Source organism: Gouania willdenowi, chromosome 16 (genome assembly GCF_900634775.1).
Source record: "Gouania willdenowi chromosome 16, fGouWil2.1, whole genome shotgun sequence".
Taxonomy (NCBI): Eukaryota; Metazoa; Chordata; class Actinopteri; order Blenniiformes; family Gobiesocidae; genus Gouania; species Gouania willdenowi.
Genome location: NC_041059.1, coordinates 3,501,856 through 3,521,793, shown reverse-complemented (window position 1 = coordinate 3,521,793; position 19,938 = coordinate 3,501,856). Strand labels below are relative to the sequence as shown.

General features: G+C 31.9%; 2 protein-coding genes across 2 annotated transcripts; both read left to right on the top strand.

Moving 5' to 3' along the window:
* Nucleotides 1–1,566, top strand: LOC114478371 (cornifelin-like). Its single transcript, XM_028471407.1, has 4 exons — nucleotides 1–155; nucleotides 983–1,116; nucleotides 1,204–1,340; nucleotides 1,455–1,566. The coding sequence occupies exons 2-4, from the start codon at nucleotides 1,008–1,010 to the stop codon at nucleotides 1,542–1,544; spliced, it is 336 nt and encodes a 111-aa protein (XP_028327208.1). The 5' UTR covers nucleotides 1–155; nucleotides 983–1,007; the 3' UTR covers nucleotides 1,545–1,566.
* A 1,554-nt stretch (nucleotides 1,567–3,120) lies between these two features.
* On the top strand, nucleotides 3,121–13,622 carry oscp1b (organic solute carrier partner 1b). Its single transcript, XM_028470812.1, has 10 exons — nucleotides 3,121–3,338; nucleotides 5,259–5,413; nucleotides 6,421–6,588; nucleotides 7,613–7,693; nucleotides 7,766–7,869; nucleotides 8,959–9,087; nucleotides 10,512–10,581; nucleotides 10,969–11,108; nucleotides 11,191–11,254; nucleotides 13,141–13,622. Exons 1-10 carry the CDS (start codon nucleotides 3,227–3,229, stop codon nucleotides 13,258–13,260), a joined length of 1,143 nt encoding a protein of 380 aa, XP_028326613.1. The 5' UTR covers nucleotides 3,121–3,226; the 3' UTR covers nucleotides 13,261–13,622.
* The last annotated feature ends 6,316 nt before the right edge of the window (nucleotides 13,623–19,938 follow it).

Below are 19,938 nucleotides of genomic sequence, written 5' to 3'. Positions count from 1 at the left end.
CATTAACATCCTTTCTCCACACAAAGCAAAACGTGTTGCAAGCTATACTTGTGATGTATTTGAACTAATGTTTCAATGCATGTGAAGCCTCGGGTTGATACTATTATTTATAATAATAACAGTTTACAGGCTCACCTGGGACGTCACCTTCTCAGGTATTGTCCTTTACAATCCACCTTTACAATTATAATGTTAAATGTAGGAAGTTTTTATTACATTTTTAAGTCTGGTATGTTTTAATTTGAATAAATTCATCTGTTTCTCATTGTTAATCAGAAAATAATGTTTAGATTGTGCAGATAATATTTTTGTCAACAATTTGAGCTCATTTTTGCTTATTTTTACCCTTTTTCTGCAACTACACCAAACTCACCATATTTTAACCTTTTTTCCTCACTTTTTCTTGACATATTTTTGCTCCTTTTAATGCATTTTGTCATTTCTGACACTTCTCCTTCAAATTTCAATGCCTTTTCTGCACATTTTTTTCCACTTTCTGAACATTTTCAGCACTTGTAAACGCTTTCCACCACTTTTCCACCACATATGTTGACCCATTATTGTGACTTTTTAACCGCTTTTCACCACATTTCATGCTTATTTTGCCAATTTAACCAAATTCAATATTTGACATTGCCAGTTTAAACTAATTTTCCCTACATTTTTTAATTCCATTGCCCACAATTTGCAACTTAACCTCATCTCTGTGGTTTGTAAAATCCCATTTCACCACCATTTTTGGTCACTTTTAACCCTTTTATTTCTGATTAAAACAAGGATTTCCATTTTTAAGATGACTATATATTATGGCACAAATAATAATAAACTTCCTCTATAACAGTGTATATTATTCAGATAAATGTGGCTAAGTTTGACACGTGCAGTCTTAATAATTTTGTCACTTTAAATCAATGTACAGTACAGTGTGTGCTACATAATTGCTATTAGTGGAAGGTTTTTCTTTCTTTTCTCACTCAATCAGCGACCAGGCAGGTTAAAAGGTTCTAATGTCGAGTCCTGTCACCAGTCAGCCCAGTGCAGGAAGCTCTGAGATACCTCCACAAGAAGGGGACTGGAGCACAGGCGTGTGTTCATGCTGCAGTGACTCCTTAATCTGTGAGTTTATAAAAAAAAAAATCTAAAATAAATGGGGTTATGTTTTAAATTTCGACAATAATTCAAAATGAAACATTTCATTTTTAGGTGCCCTTGGCAGTCTTTGTCCATGTGCAATGTGCTGCTACACAGCAGATAAGTATGGAGAAACATGCTGTTTGGGCTTCCTGCCTGGAGGCATCACAGCCATGAGGACCCACATGAGAATGACTTATGGAATTGAGGTAAATGTTTCACTCATCAATCACCTTTTCATACATTTATCACTTTCTATATTTTCCATATTCCCAGTCTGTTTGCTGACATGGCTCCATTCTTTTTATTTTGTCTAACCACAGGGATCCATCTGCACCGACGCCCTCATGGTCTGCTTCTGTGGTCCTTTAGAAATGTGCAGGATGGCCAGAGAAATTAAAATCAGGGGCTGAAAAAGTCTCCAATCAACATTGATTCCTGGATTTGTTCTCATGTTTTTTACTCTTTTTTTTTCCTATTACTGTAAATATGTATTTTCTTTCTCTTCACCAGCAACACACCATGTTATAGGTTACAGCAGGGGTTCTCAACCTTGGAGTTAGGACCCCATTTTGAGCTGCGAGACACTGGGAGGGGGTCGCCAGATGCCTTAAAAAAAATTAAGAATAATTTCTGAACAATTAAACCAATTTTTGCTTATTTTTCCCCTTTTTCTGCAACTACATTAAACTTGCCATATTTTTGCTCCTTTTAATGCATTATTGCTACGTTACTCCCATTTCTGACACTTCTACATCACATTTTAATCCCTTTTCTGCACATTTTTTTCCACAAGTCATGAATATCAACCCTAATGATTAGAAGTACTTTTATTGAGCTAACAGCTTTGCTACAATAACATTAAGTCTGGTGCTAAAATCACCCAATAGTTTAATGACTATTTGTTGAAAACTTTTTACATACGTTGCACATTAGGATTATAAATCTTTTAAACAAATGTATGTAGTGTAAATTCATACTTTGTCACTTTTCCACATGATTTGTCTAGAATTGTACAATGAAAAGTGTTCTTGAAAAGTCGTATCAATGATGGTATTGATTTGTTGTCTGAAGCAGTGGTTCTCAACCTTGGGGTCATGACCGAGACAATATTATTTGAACAATTTGAGCCCATTTCTGCTTCTTTTTACTGTTTTTCTTCAACTATACCAAACTCACCATATTTTGACCTATTTTCATCACTTTTTCTTGCCATATTTTTGCTCCTTTTAATGCAGTTTTGCTAAATTACTCCCATTTCTGACACTTCTACATCAAATTTAAATGCCTTTTCTGCACATTTTTTTTCCACTTTCAAGACATGTTCAGCACTTATAAACCCTTTTCACCACTTTTCCACCTATGTTGACCCATTATTGTCACTTTTAACCTCTTTTCATGCTTTTTTTTTTTTTTTGCCCATTTAACCACATTCATATTTTGCCCATTATTTGCCAGTTTTTAAATTACCTGTACAGAATGTGTTTTTCGGTTATTTTTTTATTTTTCGGTTTTCCCTAAACAGAAAAACACGACCATATTACTAAATGTACTTTTTAATTTTTTTAATTTTTTTATCTTGTTCACTCACACGAAAAATATTTGCTATAAAAATAGAAAAACAGGTTAAAAAAAAATGTATTTACTTATTTGTATCTCTTCAATCCAGAAAAACCTATACTTTTTTTTCTTCTGTGAATGCAATAAGTTTCCGTAGTATGGCATTAATTGTGAGATTTTAGTGGATTTATTGACAATAATGATTGTCTTTGGGTAGAAGGAATAAATGAGAACAAAGTGTTGAATTACACGATTAAATTAAAATTTTAATCAATGTGCCTGAAACACGTTTAAATGAAAACACCTCAAAATTGAAAACTTTAAAATAACTTCTATTTTAAAATCAAAATAAAGCAGCGGCGCTTTAAATTGAGCGACTTCCGCCTCCTTACGACGTCATTCAAATTCAAGCAATCTGATTGGCTGTTTCTGTCGTGGCCTGGCAACCAAAATAGGCTTTACCAAACAGACGCCTGCTAGCTAACAATTATTTTTTATCTGAGGGGGGGAAAAAAACCAATAAAATACATTTATCATGTCTTCACGAACTCTCCCGTTGCTATTTATCAACCTCGGAGGGGAAATGCTTTACATTTTGGACCAGCGGCTTCGAGCGCAGAATATCCCGGCTGACAAAGCCAAGAAAGGTAGGTAGTTTAGCTTAGCTTATTTTAGCTTAGCTTAGCATAGTTTAGCTTAGCCATCCTTTAGCACACCAACAGAAATACTATCAGATTTCATTTATTTCCATTGAAAATGTATGGGCGTTAAACAAAAATATGTTACCTTTGTTCTGCATGAATTCAAACAGCTATGTTTATTTTATTTTCTATGCACTTGTAATTAGTAGTTTATCTCTACACTTTTTTTTTTTTATTGTATTTACAGAACCTTCATTTATTTGCCTTTAATTGATTAAGTTTCCACCATAGCTGACTGGATAGAGAAGGACAGACAGAGAGGTATTACTGTCAAAACAACAACAACATTGCATTAGTAGCTTTTGGCTTGCATTTGCTTAGAAACTATTGATTACAAAGACTTTATTATTTATTAATGTAGACTTTAATCATTGAGTTGGTGATTATTCTTGTTGTTTTTTTAAGTTTCTGCTGTAACATATTTTTTATTGCTTCAATGAAATATTTGAAGAGTTAAAGTTATGATTATTTCATTTTCAAACAGGATGTTTACAGGTTTGATGTCTGTTGTACTTCAGTGTGTGCAGTTTTTCAGCCCCTGCTCTGGTTTATTATTTATTGTGTAAAGTTTATTTTGTTACATTTATGGAACGAAAACACGCCGACTTTAAATACACATTTTAAAATCAGGGGAAGTTTAATGATTCATCATTAGCCCTAATTCCAGATTTCATTTGATCCCGATTATTCTCAACATTTCAGCTTTAATCTCAACATTATATTTCAACTTCATTCTCAAAATTTCGATTTATCTTGTGTTTTCATTTTTAATCTTGCCATTATATTTCATCTTTATTCTCAACATTTAGACTTTAATCTCACCTTTTTTCTTTAATCGCAACATTATATTTAAATTTAAATTTTAATCTTGACATTTCAACTTTAATTTCGTTTTTTTGTCTTTAATCTTGACATTATATTTTAACTTTATTCTTGAAATTTAAACTTTAATCTCAACATTATACTTCAACTTTATTCTTGAAATTTAAACTTTAATCTTGACATTATATTTTAACTTTATTCTTGAAATTTAAACTTTCATCTTGACATTATATTTCAACTTCATTTTCAAAAATTTGACTTTATCTTGTGTTTTCATTTTTAATCTTGACATTATATTTCAACTTTAATCTCGACATTTCATCTTTATTCTCAACATTTTGACTTTAATCTCACCTTTTTTCTTTAATCACAACATTATATTTAAATTTCATTCTCGAAATTTCAATTTTAATCTTGACATTTCGACTTTAATTTCGTTTTTATGCCTTTAATCTTGACATTATACTTCAACTTTATTCTTGAAATTTAAACTTTAATCTTGACATTACATTTCTACTTTATTTTCAAAATTTCAACTTTATCTTGTGTTTTCATTTTTAATCTTGAGATTATTTTTATACTTTAACCTCGACATTTCATCTTTATTTTTGACATTTGGACTTTAATCTAATTTTTTCGATTTTAATCTCAACATTATATTTCAACTTTATTCCTGAAATATCAACTTTAATCTTGATATTTCAACTTAATTCTTGATTTGCCCAGTGAAATCTTAGTTTGGTTTAATCCAGTCATCTCTCAGTTTATTTCACTGACAGTTTAGTGCTTAAGTTGTAAAAATAATGTATAATTTTTCTACTAGTTTGCTAATGAGTTGATAAGGTGATTAATTAATTAATAGCTTTGCCTTTTGCTGCTTTTTTTTTTTTTCTTAGATGAATTCATTTTTTTTTTTGCCATTATGTGCTATAATATAATGCTGCTAATCTAGCCTGCATCACTCTGTGCACTCTACTGTACATTCTAATCTATTCAACCACTGTGTTTATGATTGATTGATTTTATGCTGCATTGTTTGACTAGTTATGAATGACATCATCACCACCATGTTCCACAAGAAGTTCCTGGAGGAACTTTTTAAACCACAGGAACTTTATTCTAAGAAGACCCTGAGGACAGTGTTTGACAGGTTGGCCCACGCGTCCATAATGAGACTCAACCAGGCCAGTATGGACAAGGTACGCAGTGCTACACACGCTAATATTTAGTTAAGTTACACATTATTTATCACATCTGCTCAGAAATATTAGACAATACACCTTATTATAGTTTTCCTTTTTTTTTTTTAAAGGTAACAGTGTTTAAATCACTGGGATTCAGTACAAAAGTAATACATAAAGCTTATATTAATATTATAATTTGAATTTCAACCAAGTATTTTCAGAATTCTTCAAGAAAGACAAGGCAATTTTATTTGTATTTCATACACAAGGCAATTCAGTGTGTTTTATTTCTTTAAAATCAACAATAAAAACCTTACACAGAGTTTGAAAAGTAATAAAAACAGTAAAACAGAGTTTGAAAGTTAAACAATAGAAATATTAAAACTTAAACAGAGTTTGAAATCAACAATAAAAACTTTAAAAAGAGTTTAAAATTTAACAGTAAAAACATTAAAACATGAAACACAGTTAGAAATCAACAATAAAACCATTAAACAAAACATAGTTTAAAAATCAACAATAAAAACGTTAAACATAGTTTAAAAATCAACAATAAAAATGTTAAACATAGTTTAAAAATCAACAATAAAAAACATTGAATGAAATGTAGTTTAAAAATCAACAATAAAACCATTAAACAAAACATAGTTTAAAAATTAAGAATAAAAACATTAAAACAGAGTTTAAAATCAACAATAAAAAACATTAAATGAAATGTAGTTTAAATATCAACAATAAAAACATTAAAACAGAGTTTGAAATCAACAATAAAAAACATTAAACAAAACGTTTAAAAATCAACAATAAAAACATTAAAAGGAGTTTAAAAATTAACAATTAAAACATGAAACAAAGTTAGAAATGAACAATAAAAGCATTAATTGTTCCTGTCTGTCATTAGTAGTAGAGTAAATAAGAGCTTTTAACTTTAACATGGACTCATTAAATGTACGATAGTTGTGTAGTTTGCGTTTCCTTTGAATAAATGAGGTCGTGACAGTTTGCATGTTCTCCTCCTGCAGCTCTACGACCTGATGACGATGGCGTTTAAATATCAGGTTCTTCTCTGTCCTCGACCCAAAGACCTCCTCCTGGTCTCCTTCAATCACATGGACGCCATCAAAGACTTTGCCAGAGAGAGTCCCAGTATTCTGGCTCAGGTGGACGAGACTTACCAGCAGCTCATAGAGGTACGACATCATCAATAATATAATCAATAATTTAGGGACAACAGGAAAAGACTAAAGTGTAGTTTTATCTTGTGTTAAAAGTTGATTTAGACAATGAGTAAAATCAGTTAAAACTGTAAGAGATTGGATGTAAAACTAAGCTTTTTACTTTAGACACACATTGTCACCAGACTTAGTTTATGATAATTTACAACATGCTGGTTGTACTTTTTAAACTTATGATTTAAGTCAATTTAACAAAATCCACGTTCTTTATTTTCTGCCTGTTTCAGAGCAATAAATACCTCTCCACATCATGATACCACCACCACTGTGCTTTACCTTGCAGATAATGTTCTTAGTGTCATCTCTTCAGATTACACGTGTCAAACTCAAGGTTCGGGGCCCAAATCCGGCCCTCTACAGTAAATGTGTCAAACTCAAGGTTCGCTGTCCAAATCCGTTCCTTTAGAGCAGGGGTGTTAAACTCCAGTCCTCGCGGGCCGGATTCCTGAGACTTTTAGATGTGTCCCTACTCAAACACTCCTGGTGGAGACCAATGTGTTGTGATCAAGCTCTGCAGAAGCATGATCACGAGGCATTCATTTGATTCAGGTGTGTTGGAGCAGGGACACATCTAAAAGTCTGAGGAATCCAGCCCTCGAGGACTGGAGTTCGACACCCGTGCTTTAGAGCATTGAATTCGGCCCACACAAGACAGTAAAAATGATAGAGTAAGCATGAATTATTGTGTAAATTAGCAAATAATGAAGTTGTAGATATCTCACATTCACAAGTTCCATGAAACTCCACATTCTTCTTAGGGGCTCAAAGTTTTCCCACGCTGAATGCAGTCATTTTTATGATTTTTCGAAAATACTTGTAACGTCGCACAAAAATTCTACTAAATTCCATAAAAATTGGTTATCAAATCAAGATTTTTAGAAGTGAAGATCCTGCTAGGACTGATATTGGAAACGAGTTGCTTTCATCTCATGCTGTGAAAATCCATATATATCATTGATCCTTTCTTTTCTTACACTAGATGTACACACCTTTATCCAGTGGTGATTTTCAGCTGATTCGACAAACTCTGCTGATCTTCTTTCAGGACATGCATATCAGGGTAAGTCCAGCACGTTCCAGTGAGAACACCACCATGTATCACCTGATCAAATGTTCTCCTTGTGTCGTCCAGGTGTCTATTTTCCTCAAGGACAAAGTGCAGAACTCTAATGGTCGTTTTGTGCTGCCCACCACTGGCCCAGTGCCTCATGGGACACAAGTTCCTGGTCTGATCAGGTAGCACAGTGGAAGAGGACGTCACTGTTGCCCAGGGTTGGGGTCAATTATAATTGTAATTGATAATTAATTACTGTTATGATATAATTATAATTGTGAAAAAAAAAATCTGTAGCTGTTGTAATTGTAATTGAATTGAGTTCAGATAATTGACTTTGTAATTGATGGAATGGAAATTCTATCAAAATTGTCAACTAGAATATAATTAAATGCATACATAGTTAACTATTATGAAGATATATATATTTATAAAAATAGTTTTTCTATTCTCTTCAGGTTATTTTCACATCTAAAAACAAATTGAAATGGAGGGGTATATTGACACAAAAAAGGCTCAGACGCCCACACCAAACATATCAATATCAATATTTTCATTGATTAGGAAGCCTAACAATGTAACGAAGGGATGAAAAACTAATTGTGTGATAGATAACAGGGTTCCCGCAAATCCTTAAAAAGTAAAAGGAAAATAACATTTGTAATTTTAGTTATAATTAGAAAAATAGCTGGTCATCGTAATCACAATTGAATTGTAATTAAACATTGATAATTAAAGACGTATTTGTTATTGACCTCAACCCTGCTGCTGTCTGCTGGCTGTCTACCATAGTTTCCAGTCTAATCTGGTTTTAACGCGGAGCTTTCTGACGCTAATTAAATTACAGGTTTGTTTGAATGACTGTTGAAGCTCTACAGTTAGACGTCATGTGTGCACGACTGGGATCAATGTGTTTGATTGATTGTTTCTGCACAGGAAACATTTCATACAAGTCAATATTTAACTCAATTCACAGCAGCTTTATTGGCATGACAAACAGGTTTACATTGTCAAAGCAAGTGTGACATAGAACAATGTACACACATTTTTTTAAAATTATTATTAAAAAAAAGCAGCATTTGTGTTGATCCAAAAGAATAAAATAGAAATATGGTTTCATTATAGTGTTATGAAAGGGGAACATGTTATGTACAGAGTTTTACATACAGTATATATTATCCATATACACACACTTGTGCCTCCGGTTATACAACTACATAAATATATACATACATGTTTCTATGATGGTGTTTTATTGTTAATGTTTTCAGGATTTTCAGCTGCACTGGTGAAGAGTTAACCAGGCTACAGTTTAATAACGGGGGGAACTACACTGGTGCCCTCAGAGAAGGATCCTTTGACCTGTGTGGGGAACGCATCACCAAACTGGGAACAAACATGTAAGACTTCACTTTACAAATACCATAAAATACAGTTAAAATATAGTTTTTTCAAAAAAAACATGATAGGCCTGTATTTTTGTTGTCATTTTGTGCATTTTTGCAGTCATTTTCTATTTTTGGAATCATATATGCATATTTTTGCTGTCATTTTGTGTTTTTGGAATTATTTGTATGTGTTTTTGGAATCATTTATGTGTATTTTTGTCATCATTGTGTGATTTTTGGAATCAGTTATGTGTATTTTTGTCATTATTTTGTGTATTTTTAATCATTTATGTGTATTTCTGTCATCATTGTGTGATTTTGGAATCAGTTATGTGTATTTTTGTCATTATTTTGTGTATTTTGAATCATTTATGTGTATTTTTGTCGTCATTGTGCGATTTTGGAATCAATTATGTGTCATTTTGTCATTATTTTGTGTATTTTTGTCATCATTGTGCGATTTTGGAATCAATTATGTGTCTTTTTGTCATTATTTTGTGTATTTTTGTTGTCATTTTGTATTTTTGGGATCATTTATGCATATTTTTGCTGTCATTTTGTGTTTTTGGAATTATTTGTATGTGTTTTTGGAATCAATCATGTGTGTTTTTGTCTTTTTTTGTGTATTTTTGTCGTCATTTTTTGTATTTGAAGTTTTGTTTATTTTTTTAGATCATTTTGTATATTTCTCAATTTATTTAACGTGTATTTGTAGTCAGTGTGTATGTTTTTAGAGTAAGTTTGTGTAATTTGTTTGTATTATTTGTTTTTGTGTGTTTTAATGTGTCATTTTGTGTATTTTTTTTTCCCATAATTTTATGTTTTTGGAATCATTTGTGTATTTTTGTTTTAATTTTGTGTTTTCGAAGTCTTGTCCATTTTTAGGATCATTTTATATATTTCTCAATTATTTAATGTGTATTTGTAGTCATTCTGTGTTTTTAAAGTAAGTTTGTGTATTTTTTTTGTATTATAATTTTTTTTTGTATGTTTTGATGTGTCGTGTATTTTTCCTGTTGTTTTGCATATTTTTTGTCTATATTTGGAGTCATTCTGTGTGTTTACTTTACATAATACTCGACCATGGTCCACATGTGGCCTCTCGTTTGGTTACTCACATGTTTTGGCTTGATTTGAAAATCTGAAAGCTTTATGGATTTTTAGTGTAGATCGTAAGAATGAAAGTGGAGCTTCTTCTTCTGAGGTCACGTCTGCTGACTTTAGAGAAGTTCACACACGTGATTTTCACACGATTTGTTGGTGTGACACTTTAAATATCCTCAGTCGTCTGTGACCGAGGTGTGAGAGAACTGACACAGTAAACCTAAGGGTGTATGTACAGTCATAAATAAGACGAGTACAATATGAATAAATCTTTTATAATTCCTCTATAACGTTAGTGGTTTTGTTTGTGTGTGTGTGGTTCTAATCTGTAGGTACAGCGTGAGCCGCCCAGTGGAAACTCACATGTCAGGGACGTCCAAAAACTCTGCTCAACACAAAAAGGTGAAACCTCCAACCAATCGTTTATGTGTAATTTTGTCATAATTTTTTGTATTTTTGTCGTCATTTTGTATTTTTGAAATCATTTGTGTGTTTTTTTTATCTCTTTTTGTGTTTGGAATCATTCATGTGTTTTTTCGGAATCATTTACGTGTATTTTTGCCCTAAGTTTGTGTATTTTTGTCATAATTTTGTGTATTTTTTGTCACAATTTTTAGTTTTTGAAATCATTTACATTTATTTTTTGGTCGTCTTTTTGTGTATTTTCCTTGTCGTTTTGTGCTTTTGGAATCATTTATGTGTATTTTTTTATTCTTTGACTATGAAGAAAATAAACATATACTGTATATATATGTAATCTGTTTTAATGATGACATTGTGCGTGAACAGGTGAATTCTGCTCCGAACCCTCTGGCTAAAGAGGAACTGAACCTGCTGGCGATGTTAATGGGAGGTTTAGAAGTTGATAAACCAGGAAACACTGACAGTGGATTCCGTGTGAACCTTTTTGCTACTGATGAAGAGGAAGAGTGAGTGTGTTTTCTACACGTAGTTCTTGTGAGAACACATGCTAACGCTATCATTAATGTGATATTTCCTCTTTTTCAACAGAGAGGCGTTATTGTCCAGACCTGACGAGCTCTCGTATGGAATCATTAATATTCAAGCTACACAGGTAAACGTTTGTCTGTCCTCACAAAGTTATCATTTCATATTCAGGACATTTATTTGGTACACATGGATTTACTTTCATGACCTAAGCATCTCTCATGCATAAATAGACCTCATTTATCAACCTTATGTGAAAACGGCTGAAAATTGTAATTTTTTTATTTATTTATTTTTTATTATTTTCATTGGCTCATAACTGCATGTGGAAATGTAAGAAAAAATCTGATCTCTGCTTTAATTTATAGTATAAATATTACTCTTTCTAGGGATATGAAATAATTTGTTCATTTTTATTTTGGACCCTAACTTTGGGTTATTTTACCTCTCTGGAATATTGAAAATCCTTAACATGAGGTCATTGTAGCTTTATACAAGTTTATGTAGTCTTATACAGTTATTATTTATTGTTTATTAGTTTTCTTTACGTTCCCACATGCAGTTATGGGCCAATGAAAATAGTGAAAAAAAAAAAAAAAAAAGTATTTTTTTCAGATTTTAAGAGCATGTCAGCCAATGTACATACAGTATGTGAGTATTTGAATATAAGAGCAGTTACAAAAAACAAAATAAATGAACAAAGGGCACAATTACAAACATACTTTACTATATAATTGCACCTTGTTAAAAAATGATCAGTGAGCAACTTGCAGTTATCTTTATGCTATTTAGTGTTTTTAGGACATTTGTTTGTTAAAGCAATGGCAGGTAAGCTAACATGTCCACCAGATGTGTATTTTTGGAATCATGTATGCATATTTTTGTCATCCTTTTGTGTTTTTGGAATCATTTATGTGTATTTTTTTGTCATTGTTTTGTGTACAATGATCTCGTAGGAGTTCTTATTATTTTTCTTCCACAACTTATTTATCCTGTAACTCCTAGGATATTAATGCAGCACTAATAACTCATAGGGACGGTGTCAAGGATGATTTGTCAACATTTTTTGGAGTCAAAATGTCAAGGGTGCGTCAAGTGTCAAAAACCACAATCTTCATATCTCTATAAATATTTATTGTACGAGTTTGATGCTTACATTTATGAGCTCATTTCAACTGGAGTATTTTATTTAACAGGACCAAAGCTGTACGACCTACCAGTAAAAAGATCAGTAGGGGTCAAAGTTCATGACGTCACAAAAAACACACTTTTTTTCCTATAACTTGGCCACACATTGAGATCCAGAGCTCAGACTGGTACCATTGAACAACATTTTCTTTCAATGTGTGACCTTGACCTTCACTCAAGGTCATATTTAAGGTCAAGGTCAGTCTTCTGTTTTTCCTGCATTATATAACTTGTCAACAAATCCAGATACAGGTTGTCAATTTTCAATTGCCAAATACGTATTTGCCTTGTGAATACAGGTCTTGCCTAGTTTATGTATATTTTTGTCATAATTTTGTATTTTTGTCATCATTTTTTGTTTTTTGAATCATTTATGTATTTTTTGTCATCATTTTGTATATTTTTGTCATCATTTAGTATTTTTGTCATCATTAACATGTATTTTTGTCGCCATTTTGTATTTTTCTCATTTACGTGTATTTTTGTCATCATTTTGTGTTTTTGGAATCATATATACAGTATGTAGTTTTTGATGACATTTTGTGTGTTTTGGAATCATCTATGCTTATTTTTGTCATCATTTTGTGTTTTTGGAATAATTTGTGTATTTTTTTATTCTTTGACTATGAAGAAATATGACATTGTGTTTCAAATGTGTGTGTTTTAATTTGTAGCATCCAGTGTGGACAACAAAGTAGGAATTTGACTGTCCAGGGAAACATGTTTCCTTACTGTGAACATGATAATAAACACTTTAAATATTCACAGACCAAAGTGCGTGGGTCATTAGTTGAAATGACATGTAACGACCCTGATGTGTTCCAGGACCAGCAGACCAACGCTGAGCTGGCTAAGATCATGGGAGAGTTCCCACAGGGTGAGGATCACCCGTCCAGCGCCAGCAGCAAAGGAGACGACCTGTTGGCCATGATGGACGGTCTGTGACACCTGAAGAAGGTCAAACACTAAACCTCATTAACAGTCAGTGTGGACCAGTCCACTGTGGCCACACCTACCAAACACACAGCAGCACAAATGTGTCAGCTGCTCCTGTAACGCTAACACGTGTGTGTGTGGGCGTGGCCTGGAGTCTGAGTCGACAATCAGCAACTCAGTGAGATGAGCTGATTGGACAAAATTAGCTCAGCTTCTTTTTTCATTTTTGATGAAAATGATATATATAATATACATAAATTATATATTATATACATAAAGGATACTGTAAATTTGCTCCATTTTCACTGACATTTGTGTTTTAAAGTCACAAACTCAGGCCCAGAATGTTTATAACAAAAACAACTGTCATATATATATATATATATATATATATATATATATATATATATATATATATATATATATTATTTATTCATTGTTCAAGCTGAGGATTGTTTTTTTTTTTATTGTTTTTTTCCCCCACTTTCTGTCTTTTGTTAAAGAATCATTCAGTGATACTTTAGGACACACGTGTCAAACGCAAGGCCCAAGGGCCAAATTCGGCCGTTTAGAACATCCATTTTGGCCCCCATGAGAAAGTAAAAATGACAAAGAAAACATGAATAATGGTGTAAATGCAACTCACATCACATCATTTCAGTTATTTTTAATGTTAAATATCTGAACAAAAACTCAAAATTCTTACAAAATACTTAACTTTTCCTAGAATTATGACATGATATTTCCCCTAGTTAAATAGAAAGTGGTCACAAAATCTAGGAAATTTAAAGTTAAATCCTGTTGGACTGATATTTATGACTTATTGCTCGGATATTGTCAGTTTCTTGCATATTTTATGTTTTATGTCTACGTAGAAGTGCAAACTATGGTGCAATAATGATGAAATTTCTCGTTTTCCTGCAAAAAACTTGTGGCCCACTTAAGATAAAGTGTTCCATATTTGGCCCCTGAACTAAAATGAGTTTGACTCTTCTGCTTTATGGGAATCGTAGGAAACCTAAGTGCTCTTTATTTTGTTGAATGTTCAAAAACAACGTGTGCTTTGCTCCTTCAAAATATTATGACGAGCAGTTTTAAAAGATGGTAAATAAATATATTCCAAATACCTTGTGAGTTCAAAGGATGTTGGAGAATGTCCTGAAATTATTGTTGTATTATAAAACAATGCAATGTGTAGATGTTTATTGCATATTTGTATTTATTTAACAGAATCTCAATGTATAGAAAAGTGCATATTTGTGACTGTGAAGTAAAGTATTTTTATTAAACAAAGTAAAACAATATGTTGCATGCTTTTTTGTTAGTTGCATGAGAATACAGGTGGAACTGAAGAACTGATGCTCAAAAATGCACAAAATTATAGTAAAAATTCATACCAAATTACAAAAATAACACATCTACAAATATACCAGAATAATAAACAAAATAAGGACAAAAATACACAGAATGACAAAAAAATATACAAAACCAATATAAAACAACACTAAATGACTTAATGACTTAGAAAAAACATACTAAAACCTTAATGGTTCCCTATATTATTCCTGTTATTATTGTAAATGCTGAGATGATATTCTGATATTGTGGCCCTTGGATTGAACATCACATTCTTTAGCTTTATTCCTGTTATAGTAGATACTAGGATCTGACTGTAGAGGGCGCTGGTTGACTATTTAAAATATGCCCTGTAATCCAAATAAGAATACAGTAATTACACAAATGTGCTCTGAATGCCAAATTTATCCATTTTAACTACCTTTCACAACGTAATCTATACGTTCTATAGACATAGATTTTAGTTTTTACTATGCAATCCAAAACATGTACAGAAAAACGTGCATTTCTCCTTCTTTCTTGGATTTAATGTTTTTTAATTGATTGTTTATTTATTGAATATATATGGATATATATATATTGGAATTTCATATTGATATTGAAATTTAATAATATAGACACAAATGTACTACACAATATGGCACACATTTATCTTATTTTCATATATTAACTCACTTCAATCACAAAACAAACAAAAACACTTTTCCATTAAAGAAAAAGGTGTTTAAGTGATATTTTAGGGTGTCAAATATGTATTTGCATTAGAATAGTTTTTGTTTTTTTTTTTTTGATTGAAAATGTGTGGGTTTTTTTTTTTTAAATAAAATTAAGTAATTTTTTTGTTTGAAGCCACTTTTTCTATTGAATAATAAAGACACAAATCTACCTCCATAGTTTTCTATAAAAAAATATGTCAATCATTGTTTTAATCAGAAATAAAATGGGTTAAAGTGACCAAAAATTATGGAAATTGATTTTTGCACAGAAATTGGTTAAAAGTTGCAAATTAGAGTGGGAAAAAAATCAATAGAAAAAGTGGTTAAAAGTGTGTCAATATTGGAACAATTAGTTTAAACTGGCAAATGATGGGCATGAAATATGGTGAAAAGAGGTTAAAAGTGACAATAATGGGTCAACATATGTGACATTAGGTGGAAAAGTGGTGGAAAGGTTTTATAAGTGCTGAATATGTCTGGAAAGTGGGAAAAATGTTCAGAAAAGGCATTGAAATTTGATGTAGAAGTGTCAGAAACGGGAGTAATGTAGCAAAAATGCATTAAAAGAAGCAAAAACATGTCAAGAAAAAAGTGATGAAAATAGGTTAAATATACCATAGACCCAACAATTTTGCTTTCGTAAACATGGCTGACATCTTCATTCGTTTCTTGACAAATCCGGTCAACGTGGGTCAGCAAAGCCACCTGGTGAACACCTGATACACAGTGTCACAGAGACAAAGTCACAGCAGAACAGAGCAAATGTTTAGTTTTGGTAGTTTTAATATAAAGTGCTGCCCTGAGGCTGTACCGTTAAAAAAAAAACAACAACATTTGCCAGTAAAACGCCTATGTGAAGCTTATTATTAGGCAGTTTTTTTGCAAAAACTTAAAGAAACAATGATAAAAAACAGTGGATTATTTGATCATTTGTCTTTGGCTTCTATAGAATAAACATTTAGTTCCAAAGGTGAGGATTTATGGAGTAGAAATGGCTCCAGGCAGGACAGGAGAAGCAGAAATGTTCTCACCTCAGTCACTGATGTACTTGTGGAGCTGATGGAAGGTTTGTCTGAGGCCTTGGGGATAAGAGAGGATTTTGGTGACGTCCACCACAAAGGCCACGCAGTGTATTCTGTCTTTAAGGCTCGGTCTCTTCACATAGCCCACAGTCTGTGTGTCGAATGGTTGATCTGGGCGGAACTGAGGAAAAGAAAGAGAACGGAGCATCATCTCATTGAAGTACAGTACTGTATAGTAAGCTATAAATTTATGTGTCCAGCACATCCCAAGAATGTTTGACTAAGATGAAATACACAGAATTAGGAGGAAAGTTCACCCCTGAACAGGTTTTGTTCTCCGTCAGTGTGAATTACAAAAATATCACACCATCATAGAGACGATCACTCAAAGAAACGCTGAATGTCTCGGATAGTCCACTTCATTTTTAGTTTCAAAAACAAATAAACAACAAAATAGAGTATTAAACTATGGTTTGTAATGAATTACCAGGAGATTTTTTTTTTAATTATTATTTCAATGTAAGCAGAAGGTATTGCATGTGATAAATAAAAAAATTAAACGATAAAAAGCTATTGCAATAAAACCTTGATATACCGATAAATAAATGATAGACAGACAGACAGACAGACAGACAGATAGATAGGCTTTATTTCAGACTCCTAGTCCATATTATAAACAGACAATATATACAAACCACAGGGAAAGAAAAAAACAACACATTAAAGGAGTACATCACAAAGAAAGTCCCCTATATCAGTTCAGAGGAGTTACATATAGCACTGTATAAAATATTGGTTAAAATCAAAATGACTTATCCATCTCATTTAGTCAGAAGATAAAGTTATACATTATTATTGTTATTATTTAGCAAAATTATTATCTTATCAAATTAAAACGTCTGTAAAACTAACAGTGAGCACCTACAGGCACCTTTGGAACTAAATGTTTATTCTATAGAAGCCAAAGACAAATGATCAAATAATCCACTGTTTTTTATCATTGTTTCTTTAATTTTTTGCAAAAAAACTGCCTAATAATAAGCTTCACATAGGCGTTTTACTGGCAAATGTTGTTGTTTTTTTTTGTTTTTTTTTTTAACGGTACAGCCTCAGGGCAGCACTTTATATTAAAACTACCAAAACTAAACATTTGCTCTGTTCTGCTGTGACTTTGTCTCTGTGACACTGTGTATCAGGTGTACACCAGGTGGCTTTGCTGACCCACGTTGACCGGATTTGTCAAGAAACGAATGAAGATGTCAGCCATGTTTACGAAAGCAAAATTGTTGGGTCTATGATATGGTGAGTTTGGTGGAGTTGCAGAAAAAGGGTAAAAATAAGCAAAAATGGGCTCAAATTGTTCAAAAAAATATATATTATTAGTTTCTTGAAGGCATCTGGCGCCCCCAAGGTTGAGAACCGCTGCTTTAGATCATCCAATTTCTGCATAATCTAAACATTATTTTCTGATGAATAACAGATTGGTTTATTAAAATTAAAACATACCAGACCTAAAAATGTTATAAAAACTTCCAACATTTAACATTATAATTGTAAAGGTGTGACAATACTTTAGAAGGCGACGTCCTGCTATAATAATAAAGAATAATATCAACCCGAGGCTTCACATTCACCATTAAATGTGGAAAGTTTGGTGTAGTTACAGAAAAAGGGTTAAAAAAATAAATAAAAAATTAGCAAAAATGGGCTGAAATTGTTTAAAAACAAATATTAGTTTTTTTAAGGCATCTGGTGACCCCCTCCCAGTGTCTCACGACTCCAAATGGGGTCCTGACCCTAAGATTGAGAACCATTGCATTAGTAAACAGCATTGGAAGTGTTCTGTGTGCTGTATTGGGGGCTCCTTTTTTGTATATACAGGTAAAATATACCTATGACACGCAAAACAAACAGAAACCAAAGCTGACTTTCATCTGAGCTTTCAGAATAAAAGTCTTTCAATGTAAAGACTTTCCAAACATTCTTATGTATAAAAAAAAAACATCTTTGTGCAACATGAATTGTACAATATACACACACGTGTGTGTGTGTGTTTCCTTGCTGAAAGTAACCCATCTCTGTAAATATTACAATAAAAGGGAAATGCTTTTAAATGCTTCCACTTTCCCAGATCAGCAAAGAATAGAAAACATCTCTTGTTGTGAGTAATTCTTCCTCTTTTAGAACGTGTGAGTGGGACAGACATGTATGAAGAAGAAGAAGAACTAGTGCAACAACAACAACAGAGATGTGTCATTTAAAGCCTCCCTCTCTGTTTCTGTCACATTCTCCCACTGGTCTTATACTGGTCTCATACTGGTGATTGTGGGTGGAATTAAGGTTCTGTTAAATGTCAGAATCATTCAAAAAGACTGAAGAAAAGGTCGACAAATCGATTCTTTTTTTTTTTTCTTTCTTTTTTTAAACTTGTGCAGTTTTCATTTAGCACTAAATACCGTAGTCTGCAAACATTTTATGTCTTCACAGAAGCTGAACCACCACCCTAAACTATTTAAAGTTACTTATGTAATTCTAATGAGTCACACTGAATTATTTTTTGCATGAGGTAATACACACTTAATGTAAAAACACACACACTACACAATGGGGCTTGAATGCATTTTTACGATTGCAATTTTGTATTTTGTTCAAAACGGTCAGGTCTAACATTTATTTTGTTAAATCAGAGTCAGAAATACTTTAATGATCTCAGCGAGTTATTACTTTAGTTACAGTGGCTCCAAGTAGAAATGATTACAAGGTTAAAAAAAGACACTAACAAAGGAAACATACATGATTAAAATAAATACATAAGATAAATAAATAAAATGTATATATATATATATAATTTTATTTTATTTTTTAAAGAAAACATGCACGATTACAAAGAGAAAGCAAAAAGTAAACACAGAGACCAAGACAATGATTATATCGACACAAGAATGAGAATATAAGGATTAAATATTAATTACAGATTATAAGAATAATCAAGATAGTGATAGAAGTATAATCAGGTATATTATTATTATTATTATTATTATTATTATTATTATTATTATTATTATTATTAGAGACATGGGGACATTTTAAAAAAGAATTATAAATAGTTTTATAAATTGGAAATGTTATATATTTGTTGAAAAATGGGTTGCGTGAGCTTTCATTGTTTTTTTCCTACTAAATCTAAAAAAATCTACACTTACACTAGTATAACATGTAATAAATTGGAAATAATAATAATAATAATAATAATAATAATAATAATAATAATAATAATAATAAACTGCCAATTAATAGAAGTCTAAAGTCATAAGACATTTACCGACCATTTTATAGACAAAAATAGGAACAACAACAAAACCCAGGCGGACATGTTATTAATACACGTGTTAAAGAAAAGCCAACATAATGTTTCCACACAGCAGCATCAAATGTTGTGTCCAATATACGATAATTTATGTTGTATTTGAATAAATGTGAACCTAAAAATGTTCAATGAGTTAATCTCAATATTTTGAGCGGCTTTCAGTAAACACGGCTATGATGTAATGTGTTTTATTTTGCAACTCGTATTATGCAAATCATGCCATCAT

Coding starts and splice junctions, on each gene's coding strand:
- oscp1b (XM_028470812.1), top strand. CDS start 3,227: ATGTCTTCACGAACTCTCCCGTTGCTATTTATCAACCTCGGAGGGGAA. Junction 6,589..7,612: donor CTTACCAGCAGCTCATAGAG/GTACGACATCAT, acceptor TTCTTACACTAG/ATGTACACACCTTTATCCAG. Junction 7,870..8,958: donor CAAGTTCCTGGTCTGATCAG/GTAGCACAGTGG, acceptor TAATGTTTTCAG/GATTTTCAGCTGCACTGGTG.
- LOC114478371 (XM_028471407.1), top strand. CDS start 1,008: ATGTCGAGTCCTGTCACCAGTCAGCCCAGTGCAGGAAGCTCTGAGATA. Junction 1,117..1,203: donor CTGCAGTGACTCCTTAATCT/GTGAGTTTATAA, acceptor TTTCATTTTTAG/GTGCCCTTGGCAGTCTTTGT. Junction 1,341..1,454: donor GAATGACTTATGGAATTGAG/GTAAATGTTTCA, acceptor GTCTAACCACAG/GGATCCATCTGCACCGACGC.